The sequence below is a fragment of the Hypanus sabinus genome, chromosome 21 (assembly GCF_030144855.1).
Source record: "Hypanus sabinus isolate sHypSab1 chromosome 21, sHypSab1.hap1, whole genome shotgun sequence".
NCBI classification, from domain to species: Eukaryota; Metazoa; Chordata; class Chondrichthyes; order Myliobatiformes; family Dasyatidae; genus Hypanus; species Hypanus sabinus.
In genome coordinates, this window is record NC_082726.1 from 16,244,978 (window position 1) to 16,266,124 (window position 21,147).

Consider the following 21,147-nt stretch of genomic DNA (forward strand, 5'->3'; position numbering starts at 1 on the left):
GTTGTTGCCTGAAAGTGTTGCACTGAAAGTTTTCCTCCCAAGTTTTCCATGTTAGTTGGAAACAGGGCCAACAAGCTTCAGTGCAACACTTTCAGGCAACAACTGTGTACTTCCACTTCTGTGCTCTCAGTACTACAACCCACTGGGCTCTACAATTGAACAACGTGGATTACTATTGCTATCATGTTCAGACAACACAGGCAAAATTGTTTCAAGAGGATAAGACATGAAAGAATAGGACCTATCAAGTGTTACAATGGGAAAGTGTGTATGGAACCGGAGGAAATAGCAGAGCTACTTAATGAATACTTTACTTCAGTATTCATTATGGAAAAGGATCTTGGTGATTATAGTGCTGACTTGCAGCAGACTGAAAAGCTTGAGCATGTAGATATTAAGAAAGAACATGTGCTTGCAGCTTTTGGAAAGCATCAAGATGGATAAATTGCCGGGATCAGATGAGATGTATCCCAGGCTACTGTGGGAGGCGAGGGAAGAGATTGCTGAGCCTCTGGTGATGATCTTTGCATCATCATTGGGGATGGGAGAGGTTCTGGGGGATTGGAAGGTTGCAGATGTTGTTCCTTTATTCAAGGAAGGGAGCAGAGATAGCCCAGGAAATTATAGACCAGTGAGTCTTACCTCAGAGGTTGGTAAGTTGATGGAGAAGATCCTGAGAAGCAGGATTTATGATCATTTGGAGAGGTATAATATGATTAGGAGTAGTCAGCATGGCTTTGTCAAGGGTAGATCATGCCTTACGAGCCTGATGAATTTTTTGAGGATGTGACTAAACACATTGATGAAGGAAGAGCAGCAGATGTAGTGTATATGGATTTCAGCAAGGCATTTGATAAGGTATCCCATGCAAGGCTTATTCAGAAAGTAAGGAGGCATGGGATCCAAGGGGAATTTGCTTTGTGGATCCAGAACTGGCTTGCCCACAGAAGGCAAAGAGTGGTTGTAGATGGATCATGTTCTGCATGGAGGTCGGTCACCAGTGGTGTGCCTCAGCGATCTGTTCTGGGACCCTTACTCTTCGTGATTTTTATAAATGACTTGGATGAGGAAGTGGAGGGATGGGTTAGTAAGTTTGCTGATGACACAAAGGTTGGAGGTGTTGTGGATAGTGTGGAGGGCTGCCAGAGGTTACAGCGGGACATTGATAGGATGCAAAACTGGGCTGAGAAGCGGCAGATGGAGTTCAATCCAATTAAGTGTGAGGTGGTTCATTTTGGTAGGTCAAACACAATGATAGAATATAGTATTAATGGTAAGACTCTTGGCAGTGTGGAGGATCAGATAGATCTTGGAGTCTGAGTCCATAGGACACTCAAAGCAGCTGTGCAGGTTAACTCTTTGGTTAAGAAGGCATACGGTGTATTGGCCTTCATCAATCACGGAATTGAATTTAGAAGCTGAGAGGTAATATTGCAGCTATATAGGACCCTGGTCAGACCCCACTTGGAGTACTGTGTTCAGTTCTGGTTGCCTCACTACAGGAAGGATGTGGAAGCCATAGAAAGGGTGCAGAGGAGATTGACAAGGATGTTGCCTGGATTGGGGAGCATGCCTTATGAGACTAGGTTGAATGAACTCGGACTTTTCTCCTTGGAGCGACGGAAGACAAGAGGTGACCTGATAGAGGTGTATAAGATGATGAGAGGCTTTGATTGTATGGATAGTCAGAGGCTTTTTCCCAGGGCTGAAATGGTTGCCACAGGTTTAAGTTGCTGGGGAGTGGGTACAGAGGAGATGTCAGGGGTAAGTTTTTACTCAGTGGTGAGTACATGGAATGGGATGCCAGCAACGGTGTTGAGGCAGATATGATAGGGTCTTTTAATTGACTATTAGATAGACACATGGAGCATAGTAAAATAGAGGGCTATAGGTAAACCTAGTGATTTCTAAGATAGGGATATATTCAGCACAACTTTGTGGGCCGAAGGCCTGTATTGTGCTGTAGGTTTTCTATGTTTCTGTGTTAACCTAAAATGAGTTAACCCCTGAAGAATAAAATGCATTTCGTTAATTGATTTACAACAGCAATCAAAAGGTTCATTGGTAGGTTTCTCACATAGTATCAATTATAACGGAATGGCAATGGCTAAATGAGTAATCCATAGGTCTGAATTTACAAACCAACATCTTTACTTCAAGTCTCAATGAGACAGCTGTAGAATTTAAAATCAATTAATCATTTGGAATTAAAAAAGTAACATGATCATAATGATGACCCTGAAACGTCTGGATTTTCCATGAATCCTGCTTTAGGGCAATTAGAATGGACAACACACACACACACAAAGTGCTGGAGGAACTTAGCAGATCAGGCAGCATCAATGGAAGTTAATAAACAGTCAACATTTGGGGTCAAGACCCTTCCTCCAGACTGGAAAGAGACACCAGAATAAAATTGAAGGGGTAAGGGAAGGAGGATTAGAATAGGTAATTGCTCTGCCCACTTCCAAACTAAAGAAGAAACAGAAATAGACTAAAGAACAAAGTGAATAAAAAGTAACTGACATCAGCAAACTATCTTGATTTGTTGATAATTTTTGTATTGCTGAAAGCTATGATGAATAGGTGAGCATGTCTTGAGGATGGATATTTTTGTTGTTTAAATTGAGGTGGTTTGAATTGAAGTATTTGAGACTTCCAAGAACTACTGGTCGAAACTATAATGAGGAATTTTTTTTGTTTAGATTAAGATTTACATTTGTAAAACAATGTGAATTAGCAACATAGATGTGGAACCCTCAAATCAGCATTTTTGTCTCATTTTCAAAATGAGTCAGGGTTGTGAAGAAGATCTTTATATTCTGACACCTATTATCAGTGGGATGGTCAATACTTTACATTGAGTGTTCAAACAGACTTTTATAATGTACAATATAATCCTTACTAATATAATTATGCATCTAAAATTACTCTGGCTAGGACATAATGCCACCTTTATGTATTGTTGAAGTTGTAGCAGTTACTTATAATACAGATCAATTTCAGTTTCACGTTGAAAACATTATCAAACAAGCGGAGAAACATTAGCAAATGAAGTCATGATCCCAAGACTGAAGAAAAGAGTCATTGTATTTATGCATGGTGTGCCTTAGAATCTCAAACAATGGTTCTTTCATATGGTAGAAACACAGAGCATGGAGCCAGAGACTGAGCTGTGTTTATTTTAAAAGGACTAGCCATAAGAGTCTTAAGAGAGCACTCTATTTCAACTACATCTCCAATAAGAAGGTAATGATTGGTTCTCAATTAGATAAACTGAGAAATAACAATTTTCCAGTTAACAGTGAAGCAATAACACTAACAGCTGGCCTTGAAGATGTCTGCCCAGAAAAATATAATGGTTTCTGTGGAATGGGCTTCCCACTTCTAACCTCAGTCATTCCAAACATCAGTTCTATAGAACGACTCGCATCCAATTTTAATGCTGGGTGAACAGCCAATCACATGGAAAAAATTCTAGCAGATAAAAAACTGAAGAAGGATCTTTAACTGAAGTTTTGGAGTATAACAATATAGATACATATTTAAGCAACACACAAAATGCTGGTGGAACGCAGCAGGCCAGGCAGCTTCTTTAGGAAGAAGTACCATCGATGTTTCGGGTCAAGACCCTTCGTCAGGACTAACTAAAAGAAGAGATAGTAAGAGATTTGAAAGTGGGAGGGGGAGGGGGAGATCCGAAATGATAGGAGATGACAGGAAGGAGAGGGATGAAGCTAAGAGCTGGAAAGGTGATTGGCAAAAGGGATACACACAGCTGGAGAAGAGACAGGATCATGGGACGAGAGGCCTCGGGAGAAAGAAAGGGGAAGGGGAGCACCAGAGAGAGATGAAGAGCAGGCAAGGAGTGATTGTGAGAGGAACAGAGAGAGAAAAAGGATAAAAAGGGAAATAAATAAGGGCTGGGGAAGAAGGGGAGGAGGGGCATTAACGGAAGTTAGAGAAATCAATGTTCATGCCATCAGGTTGGAGGCTACCCAGACAGAATATAAGGTGTTGTTCCAGCTCTTAGCTTCATCCCTCCCCCTCCTGTCTTCTCCTGTCATTTCAGATCTCCCCCTCCCCTTCCCACTTTCAAATCTCTTACTATCTCTTCTTTCAGGTAGTCCTGACAAATAGTCTGGGCCCAAAACGTCGACTGAACTTCTTCCTATAGATGCTGCCTGGCCTGCTGCATTCCACCAGCATTTTGTGTGTGTTGCTTGAATTTCCAGCATCTGCAGATTTCCTCGTGTTTGTGTAGATACATATTTAATTATGTTTTAAGCTATAATGTAAATAAATTTTAAAAACGATAAATGATCGATCCCTAGAATTTGGAATATTTAATAGAATTTACTTTAAAATAGTTTTTATTTAGGACAAGAAGGCTTGCTAAGCAATAATAATCACTTAATATGCTACTGAAAATGCACTTTTGCAACAGTGGATAACATTTTAGGGCACTTTACCAAGTGAATGGTTCCCATAGCTTTTTTTGGCCTGTTTCCCCATTTCTGAATATCATGCTGGTGGAAGTTGTAGAATAACCTACCCTGTGGTAGAGCAGGAAGACACTGATAATTTATAGGTTTCTATTTTTAATAGCACATCTCTGTATTTCAGAATCTGTTATCAATTTCTTGGTATAATGGCAACAAATGCAAACAAATTTAGTACATTGCCACCATAAAATTTAATTCATTGGCCCTGTCTGGGATACTATTTAGTTGTTCATGAAGTAGCCATTTAACATTTTTTTATATGTTAGTGTTAGAAGGCTTGGAGTTTAACAAATTGTCATAAGTTTTGTATACAAATAGATGAAGAGTAGTTGAAAAAACTTTTTAAGTTAAGAGTTAGCAGCTAATCGATAGTTCTGTTACCAAGAAAATCTAAATTAGATATGAAATCAAGTTGAAATAATACAATATGGATCATAATGAGAAATCTCCGTATGAGTGAATACACAGACTGACTTAGTTTCTCAATTCAATCAATATAGCTAGGGATATTCACATAATAACATAGAATATATTATGTTGCCCAAGTTAGTGGATTCTCTTATAATTAGAACCATAGAACATTACAGCACAGAAAGAGGCCTTTTGGCCCTTCTTGACTGTACTGAACCATTTTTCTGCCTAGTCCCACTGACCTGGATATGGAGGGACCATATCCCTCCATACACCTCTCATCCATGTACTTGTCCAAGTTTTTCTTAAACGTTAAAAGTGTGCCTACATTTACCACTTGATCTGGCAGCTCATTCCACACTCCCACACTCCACACTCTGTGTGAAGAAGCCCCCCCACCCCCCATGTTCCCTTCAAACTTTTCCCCCTTCACCCTTAACCCATGTCCTCTGGTTTTTTTCTCCCCTAAACTCAGTGGAAAAAGGCTGCTTGCATTCACTCTATTATCGATGCCCATCATAATTTTATATACCTCTATCAAATCTCCCCTCATTCTTCTACGTTCCAGGGAATTGAACCAAAGTTAATAGCATTTGATGGAAATAGAAATACTTTTCATTTCTCTTTTGTTCTTTTCCCTCACATGCTTCACGACTTGCTACTTCCAGAACTTTTAGTTTTTCTTTCAGATTGACAGCATTTGTGATTTTTTTACATCAGTATTCTAACCAAATCATTTCTTGGGCCTGACAGTCTTACAGTTATATAGTCCTTCAACCACCATCACCATGCCTACCCATAGACTTTAATCTCAATTACCAGTGTTTGGTCCGTAGACTTCTATGCCTTTGAAATCCTAATTGAGAAATATTTAGATATTTCTTAAATTATGTGAATAGCCTCTTCCACCATCCAATCAGGCAGTACTTTCTTAATTCCAATCACTCTCTGGGTAAAAAAGTTCTCCTTTTTTAGCCTCTTCCCCTATACTCTAAACCTATATCCTCTAGTTTTGGCACTTTTATAGGAGAATATTTCTTATGACCTCCTCTGTGCATCTTATAATTTTGTGTATTTTCATCAAATACCCCTCAGCCTCCTCTACTCCAAAGAAATCAATGACTCCAGGCTATTCAATCTGTCCTCAGGTAAATCATTGCATCCTAGGCAGTATCCTAGTGAAACTCTTCAGCACCTTCTTCAAACTATTCATATCCCACTTACTGGGTTATAACCAGAACTGCCAAAATACTTCGGAACTTTAGTGACTTGACTAATTTTGACATTCTTAATTCACTGTCCAGATGAATTGTGCACTTCTTCACAATCAGTATGAAGTATTTATTGATTAATAAAACTGTTGAACAGCTGTCAGTTACCCACTATCTGTCTTTAAGACAATAAGACATAGAAGCAGAATTAGGCCACTCAGCCCATCCAGTCTTCTTTGCCATTCCATCATGGCTGATTTATTATCCCTCTTAAACCCATTCTCTTGCCATCTCCTTGTAAGCTTTGATGCCCTGACCAGCCAAGAACCTGTCAACCTCCACTTTAACCATACTCAATAACTTGGTCTGCACTAACTGCTTACCCCCTTACTTCTCCTGGTGTTCACCCATCTACTGTCTGAAACCTGTACTCTCAGTGTGACCATGTCAGTAAAAGTTCAAAAAATTTTCAGCCTCCAGGATGGTTCTGAGTGCATCCAGCTCCAATTACTTGAACTTGTCATTCAGAAGCTGAATTTGGATATGCTTCCTGCAGATGTGAATTAAGAAATCCTACATCTCACTGGAGGAGCATACTACTGTCTAACTACCACTTGTTATATCTCTTAACTTCTCAAACTTAAGTTCTAGCCTGTGCCTGTTCTCACCCAAGCCTGTTGGGCCAAAGTCTGACCACTCTAACTCAGTCCACTCATACAACGGCTGCTACATTTAAACCTCACTGCATTTTATTGGACCTTGCTGAGTTACTATTGACCCAAGTGATCTCCCACTCTGCAGGCAAGTCCTGACAGGCTCCATTCACTTTTTAAGCTGGTGCATAAAGTCCATAAGGAACTGTCTCTACTGCACTCCATGATCTCCCACTTCTCAAACGTCCCAACAGGCCTTGCTCAACTAATGCAGCTAATGTACAGTAAAACATGAAAGTCCAATTGCACAGCCAAAAATTAAGTATATTACTATCTAGGCTGTTTTAATTGCTTAAGGGACAGATTATGGATGAGAAATAGAGAGAAGCCTACTCTTCTGCGGTGCTGAGGTTGAGAGAGTTGAAAGCTTCAAGTTCCTAGGAGTGAACACCACCAATAGCCTGTCCTTGTCCAACCATGTAGATGCCATAGTCAGGAAAACTCATCAATTGATCTGCTTCCACAGGAGGCTAGAGCAATTTGGCATATCCCTGTCGATCCTTACCAACTTTTTTTGATGCATCCTTTCTGGCTTGGTTAAGCAACTGCTTTTTGCATGGCTGTACACATCACAGAAACCGGTCTCCCCTCCATGGTCTATGCTTCTCACTGTCTTAGTACAGCAGCCAACATAATCAAACATACTATCCAACCCAGTCATTCTCTCTTCTCCCCTCTTTCATCAGGCAAAAGATACAAAAGCCTGAAAGCATGTACTACCAGGCTCAAAGACAGCTTTTATTTTGCTGTTATAAAATTATTAAAGGTTTCCTTAGTATGATAAAAAGGATTCTTGACCACACAATCTACCTCATTATGACCTTGCACCATAACCTGTCTACCTACACCATATTTTCTCTGTAGCTTTTATTTATTCTGCATTCTGTTATTGTTTTACCTTGTTCTACCTTAATGAACTGTGTAAAGATTTGATCTGTATGAACAATATTCAAGTCAAGTTTTTCACTATCTTGGTACTGCACATGTAACATTAATAAACCAATTCTATTTCCAATTCCAAATCACTTTGTTGAGAGCCTTGGCTTTTGATTTACTAAAGACATTAGATTGTAGTTTTTTTACCATTCATGGGATGTGAACATATTTCACAATACTGATGTCGATTGCCTATCCATAATTGCCTCTAAAATATGGAGGAACTTAAGAAGCAGGAGATTTCAGTCTAGTGAACCAGGTGGCATTTTATGTATTGCAGTAGCAGCTTTTTTTAAAATTCAAGTTTTGTTTGTATATTTGAATTAACTTCACCAGTTGTCATAGTGTGATTCAAACATGTATCTCTAGAAGTGTAATTCAGAAGTCTGGTTACTAACCTAGTAACATATAACAATGCTGCATTTATATTCCTTATTGATATGACACAAATAATACCATAGTGTTTCATTTACTGTAACCAGAATATTATAGAATTGCTCGGCATAGGAAGAGAGATCTGGCCCTCCAATGCCGTTAGTCCATTCACTCACTGTTTTTCCATTGTCCTGCAAATTATTCTCTTTCAAGAGCCTTTTGAATTCCCGTTTCGACCCCGCTCCCTAGCTTTGTGGCAGTGGACACCTGATCATAATTGTTCATATACAAAAAGTCCTCACATCTCCTTGTACATTTTGCCCAAAACATTAAATCTGTGCTCCTGGATTTTTGAATCTACTAATGGGAAAAGCTTGTCTCTATTTATAGGATTTATATTTATGCATTATTTTGTACAGTTTTATCAAATTGCCTCTCAACTTCCTTTGCTGCAAGGAAATAACCCCAGCTTACCAGTTTAATTCTGTTGCTGCAGTCCTTCATCCTTGAACCCCTACTTTTTTAATCAGAATCAGGTTTATTATCACAGTTTTAGATAATGTGAAATTTGCTGTTTTGCAGCAGCAGTACAATGCAAAGACATTAAATTGCTATAAATTACAAAATAAAACAGTGCAAAAAAGAAATAACAACTTGGTTTGTGGATCATTCAGAAATCTGATGATAGAGAGAAAGAAGCTATTCTTGAATCCTTGAGTATAGGTCTTCATGCTTTTGTATCTCAGAAATGATGGTGAGGGTCCTTAATGAGTACCCTTCATAAGGCACCACTTCTTGAAGATATCCTCAGTGGTAAAGAGGGTATGCCTGTGATGAAGCTGGCTGAGTCTACAGCCGTCTGCAGGCTCTTGCAATCCTGTGCATTGCAGCCTCCATACCAGGCTGTCGAGCAATCAGTTAGAATGCACTCCACCATATAGAAATTTGCAAGAGTCTTTGGTAACATCAAATCTCAGACTCCTAATGAAGTAGAGCCACTGGTGGGCCTTCTTAGTAATTGCAGGACAGATTCTCAGAGATGTTGACCCCTTGGAATATAAAGCTGGTCTCCTTTTCCACTGCTGATTCCTCAATGAAGATTGGGGCAAGATCTCCCAACTTGCCCTCCCTCAAGGCCACGAGCAATTTCTTAATAATGCTGAGGTTGATTGCAAAGTTATTATTGCAACACCATTAATCCAGCTGAACTATGTCACCCTGTACACCTCCTTGATGCCATCTGAGATTTTACCATTAACAGTGGTGTCATCTGCAAATTTACAAATGGCATTTGAGCTGTGCTTAGCCACACAGTCATGAGTATAGAGAATAGAGCAGTGTGCTAAGCACACAGCTGTGAGATGCGTCTATGCCTGTATAGATTGTCAACAAGCAGGAGATGTTATCACCAATCTGTACTGACTCATCTTCTGATGGGGAAGTTGAGAACCCAATTATAGAGGGAGGTACAAAGGCCAAAGTTTAGAAGTCTGGTCATTAATACTAAGGGTGTGATGATATTGAACACCAAACTGTAATCAATAAAGAACAATTTGACGAATGTTTTACTGTTGTCTAAGTGCTTCAAAGCAGAGTGGAGGGCCTGTGAGATTGTGTCTGCTGTAGACTTATTGCTGTGTTAGGTAAATTGTAGAAGGCCCAGGAACTTGCTCAGGCCAGAGTTAATTCTAGCTATGACCAACCTCTCAAAGTGTTTAATTATAGTAAATGTGAGTACTACTGATCAGTAGTCATTTAGGCAGCTCAGGCTGGTCTTCTTGGGCAATGATATGATTTCTACCCTATTGAAGCAGGTGGGAACCTCAGATTATAGCAGTGAGGAGTTGAAGATTACCTTAAACATTCCAGCCAGCTTGATGACACAGATTTTCAGTACCCAACCAAGGCCTGACGCCTTGAAGAATGTTCTGACAATAACCTCTGAGACAGAGGTCACAGGATCATAGAATGCTATGGGGATTTACATCGGTGTAGTTCTTTCTTCCTTTCAAGGCATGTGTAAAAGATATATTGGATGCAATACTTCATCTGTGGATTAACCAGCATTTTATACTCATTTAGTGTAACTTCCCTGCTTGTATCTATTTGTGAATTCCAGAATCCCACATACTTTGTTAGCCACCTCAACATCTTGCACAAATTTCAAAGATTGATGTACATATAATGAAGACTTCTCTGTGTTGGACATCCTAAGGATTGTGCCATGTACTTGATATTGTCATTCTATATTCTTTCTGCCTAAGTGGATCACTTCACAATTCACTGTATTAAATTTTACCATGTTTATCCATTCTGCCGGGTTACCTCTTATTGCAGTCTACTACAGTTCTCCTTACAGTATACCAGGAATCCAAGTTTTGTGTCATTTACAAATTTAGAAATTTTACTCTACACTATCGTCTAAGCCTTTAATATGTTTTAAAAACATAGTGGTCCAGTACTGATTCCAGGGAAAAACCACTATTTTTCATTGTTTAATTTTAAAATCACCCTTTATAGCTATTCTATTCTTCTCATGACCTTCTATTACCTCTAAAGATTATCCTCTTTGACAACATTTCCCTATGTTTACTGCTGGCCCTCATTGTTCCCCATTGTGGTCTTATTGTGCAGTCATTTCCTTCACTTGTGCCTTTACCTCTTTGTATTTCTTGCTCTGTTGGTTCAACATTATTACTATTCCACTCTTACACTCATAAATTCTTATATCCTCACCATTTGCTAACAAATGGTTACCTTAACTTTCCAGAGCTATTCTCTTTATTACTTCCCTCCTACATACTGATTCCCCCTTTAACTTCCAACATACTAAAAATTTCTCCCTCTGTTATTGTTTCCTTAGTTTATTTTTCATGTTTTGATGTCATCCCCGCCATGCTTTCTTTATGTGATCTTGATTTGCCAAGGTCTGTGAATAGAAGCAGTATGGGAACTAGGGCTGGCTGCCAGCATACGTGTAATGGAGCTGGTAGAAATGTGGCCAAAGCTAAGTAGGATGTGAGGCCAGAGCTGGAAATCTTGGAATAGTGGGGAACTGCATAACTCAAGTGATTAGAGTTCATATAAATTAAAAACTAGCATTTAAAACTAATAAGACTGCAAGGTATTAAGTCCAAATATTTTGAAAGAGCAGGTGATTGAGATGTGGATAAGCTGGCTGTCATTTTCCAATGACTTTCCAAGGATTCTAGTATGATTTCCACAGATTGGAAGGTGGCAAATGTAATGACATTTCTTAAAAGGAAAGTAGACCATTTAATTTTATAGTGGTGATAGAGAAAATGCTGGATAATTAAAGCAGCGGTTAGCAAAGCATTTAGAAAAGTAATAAAAGACTGAGCAAAGTCAGCATGAATTTATAAAAAGACAATCATGTTTGGTAAATTTGTGAGTTATTTAACATTTAACGAGCAGAATAGTTAAAGGGAAACAATTCTTTGTGTGTATTTGGCCATTCAAAAGGCCTTCAGTGCGCTTCCATACGGTCAGTGCCAGAGCCTAACCACAACCCAAATCCATGATTTTGGATGGGGGAGTCCAAGTGTGAGGAGCCCAGGTTTGTTGATGGAAAGTTGGTGGCAGTATGGGGTATGAGGAGAATGCAGGGGGATGTAGATAGATTAAATGACTTAATCTATAATAAATTACATGACAGATTAAATAAATGTGAAGAATGTGAGGTCATCCACTGTGGTGGAAAAAATAGAAACATGCAGTATTTTTAACTGGTGAGGGATTGAAAGGTGCTGGTGTTTAGAACGAGTTGCATGTCTGTGCCACAAAAGTTGACATGCAGGTATAACAAGCAATTCAAATTGTCAGCAGTGTTTTTGTTTTTATTATCAGTGGATTAGATAACAAAAGTAAGGGCATTCTCAAATTATATAGAGCCTTAATGTTACCACATTTACAATATTGTATACAGATCTGCTATCCCTATCTGAGGATGGATATATTCGTGACAGAGAGACTGCAGCAAGCAAACATTCACCCAAGTTATTCTTATGATAGGAGATTGATCATATAAGAGATTAAGTAGATAAAGTCTATACTCATTTGAACTTCAATGAATAAGAGGTGATTTCATTTAAATGCACAAAGTTTTAACAAGACTTGACAACATGCATCAAGAATAATACTTCCCCTGGATGGGATGTCAAGAACCAGGAATCACAACTCAAAATAAAAGGTCAGCAAATCAGGACTGAGATGAGAAGATATTTCTTCACCCAGAGGGTAATGAATCTTTGGAATCCTTTACCCAAGAGAGTTAAGGAGGCTTTGTTACTGAATAGTTTGAAGATGGAGATCAATTGTTTTTACGCAATCAAGGGATGTTAAATGACTATAGCAATGTGATTCTGAGGTAAAAGATTAGCCATGATCTTATTTATGACAGAAAAGACTGAATTAACTTTTTTTGTTTTCCTTATGGTCCAATGTAAAAGCCTGACTGAAGACTTAAAATTGCTGAGAATAAACAATGGAACAAAAGAGACTATGAAGTGTGAAAGTAGCACAAGAAAATATCCTGAAAGTGATTTTTAAATATTAGTATGGATGGAGTTGAACCAGCAGTAGAAAGGAAAATAATGGCCCAAGCAAGGGAAGAACTTAAGAACAAAGAGTGAGAATGGAGCGATATGGCTTTTTTTTATTCATATATGGGATGTGGCTGGACTATCGTGGCCAACAGTTACTACAATTGTTAATTAGCTTCAGAAAATAGTTATAAACTGTTACAAATCCTTGGATAAGTGTTGTTAGAAATTCCTGGATTTTGATTTAGCAGTGATAATAGTTCCTATTGAACTGAATTACTACTTCATTCAGTGAGCTATCTTGTCAGATATGACAGAGTTCATTATTTTCATAATGGCGTAGTTATTCACAACTAACCTAGTTCTAAAACTTAACTGAGAGGTAAATATATGTAATTGTAACATAAAGCAAGGATATAATGCTGAGGCTTTATAAGACACTGGTGAGACTTAACTTGGAGCATTGTGAGCAGTTTTGGGCCCCTTATTTAAGAAAGGATGTGCTGACATTGGAGAGATTTCAAAGGAGGTTCATGAGAATGATTCTGGGAATGAAGGGGTTATTGTATGAGGAGTATTTGATGGCTCTGGGCCTGTACTCACTGGAATTTAGAAGAATGTGGGAGGATCTCATTGAAACTTATTGAATGTTGAAAGACCTAGATAGAGTGGATGTGGAGTAAATACTTCCTATCCTAGAGGAGTCTAGGAACAGAGGACAAAACATCATAATAAAGGGATGTCCATTTAGAACAGAGATGAGGAGGAATTTCTTTGGCCAAAGGGCAGTGATTCTGTGGAATTTGTTGTCACAGGCGGCTGTGGAGGCTAGATCATTTGATTATTTGATTAGTTTGGGTGTGAAAGGTTAGGGGAAGAAGGCAGGATGATGGGTTGAGAGGAAAAATAAATCAGCCATGATGGTAGAGCAGACTCATTGGTCCGAATGACCTAATTCAGCTCCTATGTCTTATGGTCTTACAACAAATTAGCTTAATTTTCTTCTGTTGAATATTTTTTTTTCTTGTTCCAGATATTAATGAATGTGAGATTAGTGCCCATAATTGCCACAGGTATGCTATTTGTACAAATACACCAGGAAGCTTCAAATGTGCATGTGCGGAAGGCTGGTCTGGTAATGGCATCAAATGTTCTGGTAAGAATGTTTTTGTGAAAAGACAAAAAAGACATTTGTGAATCCACATTTTTGATACTTTTCAGTTTTCTGTTAACAGAAATTATTTTTGAATATTACACGTGTGCCTGCATATACAAAAACCATTATACCACAACCTGATCAAAATAGTGAATATTACAAAAGTTGTCACAGATCACACAAAGTCAAGACTACAGTTATCCTTTCAAATGTTTTAATTTTGTTCCTTATACGAACTTGAAATAATTGTCATTGAAAACTCCTGTACAGAGAGTGGTTAATATCTTGTTTTTTTAATAATATATAGAATTGTCAAGCAACATAGATAGTATAATTTCTTAGTCACTGGTCCCAGATCATAACTGGTGTTAATTAGAAATGCATACAAAATTATCGATTGAATTTCAATCTGAATTCTAAGTGAGATCATGTTTCTCCAAACATTAATTTTGTGGTTCTGTCCATAATGAGTTTGAATATATGTGGACCGATATTACTACTGATCAGAAATCCCTTATGAGATTGAATATATGAGGATTGTTATCATTACTAATCAGAATGAACAGTCCATAGTAGTGGAATTTTGAGCTTTCGTTTCTATGAATGACTTCTGCACTAATGGCATATTGTTTTATTTACAAAGATGTGGATGAGTGTTCAAATGGAACACACAAGTGCAGCCCAACTGCTGAATGCATGAACACTGAAGGGTCTTATAAATGTACATGTAAAGAGGGTTACAGTGGCGATGGTGTGTTTTGCACTGGTAAGTCCAAAGATAGAATTCTAATTCTGCTTTGAGGAAATCCTGCACTACTTCTTAGTTTATGACGATAATTAATTCTGTATGCTTATCCTTTGAAATGCTAGATAATAGCCTTATTTCCTTACATTCAACATTAAGAAGACAAATAAAAATCATTACAATATCCATAGTTCTATTTGACTTCCAGCTTTGGGCATTAATTAGTCTAAAGTTGTTCACCAGACTGAAGCTGAATAGTGATGTGAGGCCTGTTAAAGGGGGTTACTGCAGATGTAGTCAAAGTTACAAAAATAAATAAGCAAAAGGAGAGAAAATAAAGTGAGTAGTTAAAACTTGCTTCATTATAATGGTAAAATTCTTTAGATAGGAGCATAAACACTAAATGCTGAAGCAATAAAACCACGGATTAGAGATGGTGGAGGAAGGACAGATATGGCAGCTAAGTACTACAAATGTAAATTAGAACAGTTGTGGGGCTAAAGTTAGCATTCACAACAGTGACTGAGCAGCAAAATATATGCAATGTAGCTAAAATTTTGTATTAAGATGAGTTACAGTTTATAAAGATCGAATTCAGCAGGATAGCAACATAAAGATTGGATGAGCCTAGAGTTAACAAGATTGTGAGTTACTAGTAGCAAGCAGGTGGCATTCTGATTGATATAATTTTTGATATCATAAAAAATAATAATATGGATTGAATTGCAGATCCAATTAATGTAGACAGATTTTCCCCAGAATTAATATTTGTCACTCATGGACAACACACCAAAATGGGCTATTTGCCAACCTGTTCTCTTCAAAAATATTATTACTTTAAATTTCATCTTTTAGCTTCTAGCACTAGAGAATAGTTACTCCTGAAAGAACACACTCAAAATGGTGGAGGAACTCAGCAAGTCAGGCAGCATTTATGGAGCGAAATAAGCAATCCTTGTTTTGGGGTGAGATCCTTCATCAGGGGCTTCCTGAGTTCCTCCAGCCTTTTATATACGTTGATCAAGATTTTCAGCATTCTGCAGAATCTCTTGAAGTCAATTCTAAAATGTGTACAGAAATCTTTAAACCACAATTTAAAAACACAGCTCAATATTACCTTTTCTAAAACGATCACTAATGCATTTCTTCAGTGAATTGCTAAGTCCTATAAGCTTGTAGGATTCACAAAGAATTTATAACATATAAGGACATTTATCCCATCGTGTTTGTGCCAGACAGGAAAACTTTCTCAAAGTTAATTCCATTTTCTAGCCCTAAATCTTAGCCCAACAATCATGGCTTTTCAAGAACATCCATATACTTTTTAAATGTTATGTGTTCCTGCCTCTACTTCCTTATTGGCTTAGGTCAAACCCTTTGCGTAATTAAGTGATCTAGGTGGGAAATGTTAATGATGCTAAAAATGTTTTCACACTGTGGATGGGAAGGAGAAAACAGGACAGATATTTCAGCCCTGAATGAGTGCTTTCTAAACAGGTAAAAGACTCTGTGACTGAAATAAAAGCAGAAAATGCTGAAGTCATAAGAGCACATAGAACTTTTGTTGAGGAAACCAGGTTCATTGCTCTGGCATGTCAGTACATACAAGAAATCTGAATTACATCTATTGCAAACCCAAGAGGGTTCGCAATTTGTGATAAGTATACATGAGACTGAATAATAAGCAACTTATCTTAATGCATTTCCAAAAAATATTATTAGGTTCATTGTGCTAACCAATTTCCTTCTCTCCATACTGTCAGAATAAAATAAGTTCTTCAGGATTTGTTTGTACATACAGGAGTTAAGTGTTTTTCCTAATGTCTTTTCTTATATGACAGATATTGATGAATGTGCTGAAAATGTAAACTTTTGTGAGAATGGCCATTGCTTAAATGCACCTGGAGGTTACCGTTGTGAATGCGACATGGGCTTCACACCATCTCTAGATGGCAGAGCATGTCAAGGTATGCATCATCTTCCTGTCTATACCTATTACTTCCTTCACCTTTTTCAGTCACGTGGCCAGCTATAGCCATAGTGTTAAATCCTGTCTTTCAGAAATTAACTAGGTGTTTTGCATTGTATCCTGTATCTCAAAGAGTTTTAACTATGACATGTATAACTTAAATTTTAAACAATAAATAGTTACTTTCAATGAATTTCTCGTGATCTTTATTGCAGATATTGATGAGTGCTCATTCTCCGACATTTGTGTGTTTGGAAGATGTCAGAATCTTCCAGGACTCTTCCGATGTGAATGTGATTTGGGTTATGAGCTAGACAGGAGTGGAGGCAACTGCACAGGTAAAATGTTGCTTTCATTTGGTAAATGGTGTCATAATTATTTCTAAGATAATTGAACAGCAAAATGGCTAATAAATGTTTCGAGTGATACTTTGGACATAACCAGGAAAAAAAATCAGTTTTGTTTGGATATCTATTTCAGATGTAAATGAATGTGCGGATCCAGTTAATTGTATTAATGGAATTTGTGTTAACACCCCTGGAAGCTACGTCTGCAACTGTCCATCTGAATTTGAACTGAACCCAACTGGTGTTGGGTGTGTTGGTATGTATCAAGTTTTTTTATCAGTCATTTGCTTTGAAGGCAGCAATAGTTCAGCAGTATCCACAAAGTAATTACAATCAGAGAAAAACTGTACACTTATAAGGGAAGTTATCAATGATTTAAAATACCCTATACTGTAGCTTGTTGGACGTGGGTCGAATTTTGTGTGTGGAATAGTATTGAAGCAACCCTGCAGAAAATTCTGTGCAGGGCATGTTCATATTTTTACTGATTTTCCTGAATTTTGAATCAACACAGGCTCAGATAACTTTTTATTTCATTTGCTTTTGGGATCTGGGGATCACTGCCAAAGATAAAATTTATGACCTATCCTAAATTTCCTTGGAAATGTTGTACTATTGAATCTGTGTGTGTGTGTGTGTGTGTGTGTGTGTGTGTGTGTGTGTGTGTGTGTGTGTGTGTGTGTGTGTGTGTGTATGTGTGTATCTCTCTCCCTCCCCCCCCCCCTTTTTTTCCCTTTCACAGCGAGAGAGGAGACATAACAACTCACTGGTTTATGATGTTAAAAGTCCATCCTCTTCTTTTTTTTAATAAAATAAAGGTCCAAAGGTTCACTTTATTATCAAAGTATGTATGTAGAATACAACTCTGAGATTCAATCGCTCCAGTCTTCTCCAGAGAGCCATAAAATAGAAAGCTATAGAAGCAATTGAAAGAAAGGCATCAATCCCTTCCCCATGAAAAGAAAAGAAACCAAAATTCGCAAACCCCAAACCCACCCCCACAACCCCTCCTTCGCATAAAACCTAACAGATCATCTACATGGAGAAACAAGGACATCAAATCCCAAACCCCCAGCCCCCTCCCTCACACAAAAACATAATATATCATGCACATAGAGAAACAGCAACAGGAACATCAAATTCCTAACCTCCTGAAAACTTAACAGATCACCCGCATGGAGAAACAACACAAACATCAGACCCCAAACCCCAGCCCACCAATCATCAACAAGAAAGAATGGTTTAAAATTCACAAGATAAACTAAAGTTATTAATTATTTTGTCATTATGTTTCTAGGTATACATCTTTCCAGTCGCAATTTAGAGCTGAAATTAATATCCAATTACTGTCATTCAATTTTCAGTTCTTCTTCAGTTTAAGTAAAACGGTAAACATGCTGTTGCTCTCAATTAGATTTCCTTATAAAATTCTATAGAAACTATTTAGCCAGATTTTTCAGTTATGTAATATTTTCATAATGTAATAGTCATAGATTGTACTTATCTATGAAAATGTCTGTTGGAAATTGTGCAGGATGTGTTTCAAAGACATTTTCTTTCTAAGAGCCAGATAATATTCTCAATAGCAAAATGGGGGAATGTTTCATAGTGATGTGTTTTATAACATAGATCCTCGTTTGGGCAAGTGCTTCTTGGAGTACTTACTGCGTGGAGATAACACCCTTACTTGCAGTAATGAGATTGGAGTCGGAGTTTCAAGAGCATCTTGTTGCTGTTCTTTGGGCAGAGCCTGGGGCTTTCCATGTGAACTGTGTCCCTCTGTCAATTCATGTAAGTATTCAGTGTTTTGAGAATCTCCTTTGAGGTGAAATTAGTCTTACAAAATGATGTGATATTATAAATGTAGGATCAGTTTATTGATAAATAATTTATCTTTTAACCATTGTTTAAAATGTTCTTTTTAATATAGCTATTAAGTTACAAAATTATTGTGTGATTGAGATACATAAAACAATTTCACTTCATTATAATCTGACTAAGTAGTGTCAATCTTAAGGATCCTAGCATAAAGATAATCCTTTTTCAATAGTATTGATGATATATTAATGAAGTATTTGATAGTTAGGAGGAAAGGCATAGAGTGTAGGATAATACCAACAAGATTGTAAGATGGGCAGTGCATTTGAAATTTAATCCTGCAAACGTGAGATCATGCACTTTGGAAGGGTTAATCAAAATAAAACACCCAACGAACAGTAGGGTCCCAGGTCGTTTGAGGAACAGCACGATTTCATTGTACCAGCCCCAGGATCCATGAACGTGACATCACAGGTGGATAGTGTGGTAAAGATGTTACACATGATACTTGCCTTCATTAGCCAGGACATAGAATATAAGAGTAAAATGGTTATGAGACAACTTTATGAGATATTGCTCAGGTCACATTTGCCTACTGAGCACAGTTCTGGTTGGCATTCTGTAGGAAAAGTGTGATTACACTGGATGAGTTTAGAGGAGATTCACCAGGATGGAATGTTCAGTTATGAGGGGAGACTGGATAGATTGTTTTTCATGGAGTGGAGGAGGCAGAGGGGGGAACCTGACAGAATACAAAATTATAAAGAATATTGATACAGTCAATAGTAGGAAACTTTTCCCTATAGCAAAGGCATTTAAATCAAGATGTCATTGATTTATGCTAAGTAATAAGAGGTTTGAAAGGAATTAGAGTAAGAACTTTTACACTCAGAGAGGGTTAGAGTCTGAAGCACACAGGCAGATGTGCATGTTAGTCATGGTTGGCAGCTCATCTAGGAGAAGGAAAACACTGATCTCAAACTTGCACTGCCTTGCTGCTATACCCACTCACCACCTATTAGGGTGGTGGAGGCAGGTTATTTTACAATGTTTAAGTATCTAGACCAGCTCTTAGATAGCCAAGTGTGATTGGTACAGATAGTGGGCCAAGGGCATGTCACAGCCAGAAGGGAGTGGGGGGGGGGGGTGCAAGGGTAGTGGGGAGAAGCTCTCATTACCTATTATTAAATGCACCCAATGGTATGCATCTCAAATACTCTCTGACAACTAAGTCCAGCTCCTGGCCTTCACGTATGGTTTAGCTACTAAGCCTGGCAGAGACATTTTCAGTACCGGACAAGGGGCAAAGGCTGGTTACTGGTGACTTAAAACCAGTTGCTTCATGCAGATGGACTCGTCAGCCATGATTGGCAGCAAATCTAGGAGAAAGAAAACAGTGATCTCAAACATGTGCTGCCACTCATGGGGAATGCTTCAGGAGTAAACTCTAAGGAAAAATATGGAGAATGAGTCCCTAAGAAAGTCCTATGTTGAGTTCAACCCCGACTGATGATTCTTACAATGTAGTTGGTGCCAAACTTTATCTATGTTTGTTGTTCCTTTGGATTCATCAGCTGTGTGGAGAGGGAGGTCCTGCTGCATGGGCAACAGCTTGCTGTCCATATCATATTTCCCTGGCTTGTGTATCGACTTAGGCAGCTAGTGCACAACATCCATGGTCAACCCGAACCAACGGAGGGCCACTATGCACCTGTAATCTGGGAAAAGATTAATTTTAATAATACCTTTAAACTCGATAATAAACTATAATGTACTGTACTGCAATGAAGTACTTTTTAAGCATATAATCATTGTTCAGATAAAGGAAGTATAGCCAGGATAACCTATTTCAGTGATTTTGAGTGAGGATTTATTTCACTAGGACACCAGGGATAACTCCCTTGCTCTTCCCAGTAGAGTGGGTCTAACCAAAATGGGCCTCAATTTAATATTATTCATAGAAAGCACTCCAGTTCTAATATCTCTCAGTATGGCATGGGAATGTCAAAATTGAACTTTGTGATCTGAAGTGACTTGGAGTTAATGTGCAAAATTAACAATTTGGACAAAAGAGCCATTTTCCAAGTATGACTGACAATGGAAACAAAAACAAAATTGATTAACCTAGTAAAATTCAAGTTTCTCTGTGCTTGTCACTATAGCTTAAAAGATAGAAAACCAGTGTTTGTATCACCATTCCACAAGTAAAATATACGATTTATTCAGTGTAAGGAAATTTGCTAACTTTAAACATGTAATATTTAAAATTGATATTTAGCTTATAAACAACAAACAAAACTACATTTTGTTTTGCAGCTGAATACAAAACTCTTTGTCCTGGAGGAGAAGGTTTTCGACCCAACCCCATCACAGTTATATTGGAGGGTAATTTCTTCTGG

At 38.0% G+C, this 21,147-nt stretch overlaps 1 protein-coding gene across 1 annotated transcript in view; it reads left to right on the top strand.

Annotated features, from left to right (window-relative positions):
• The window catches only part of LOC132378818 (fibrillin-1-like), a 377,797-nt gene that overhangs the window by 250,662 nt on the left and 105,988 nt on the right, over positions 1-21,147 (top strand). Inside the window, exons 32-38 of the mRNA XM_059946042.1 lie at positions 13,747-13,869; positions 14,513-14,635; positions 16,456-16,581; positions 16,799-16,921; positions 17,064-17,186; positions 18,560-18,721; positions 21,065-21,133. Coding sequence (XP_059802025.1) covers positions 13,747-13,869; positions 14,513-14,635; positions 16,456-16,581; positions 16,799-16,921; positions 17,064-17,186; positions 18,560-18,721; positions 21,065-21,133 — 849 coding nt within the window. The remainder of the gene's footprint in view (positions 1-13,746; positions 13,870-14,512; positions 14,636-16,455; positions 16,582-16,798; positions 16,922-17,063; positions 17,187-18,559; positions 18,722-21,064; positions 21,134-21,147) is intronic.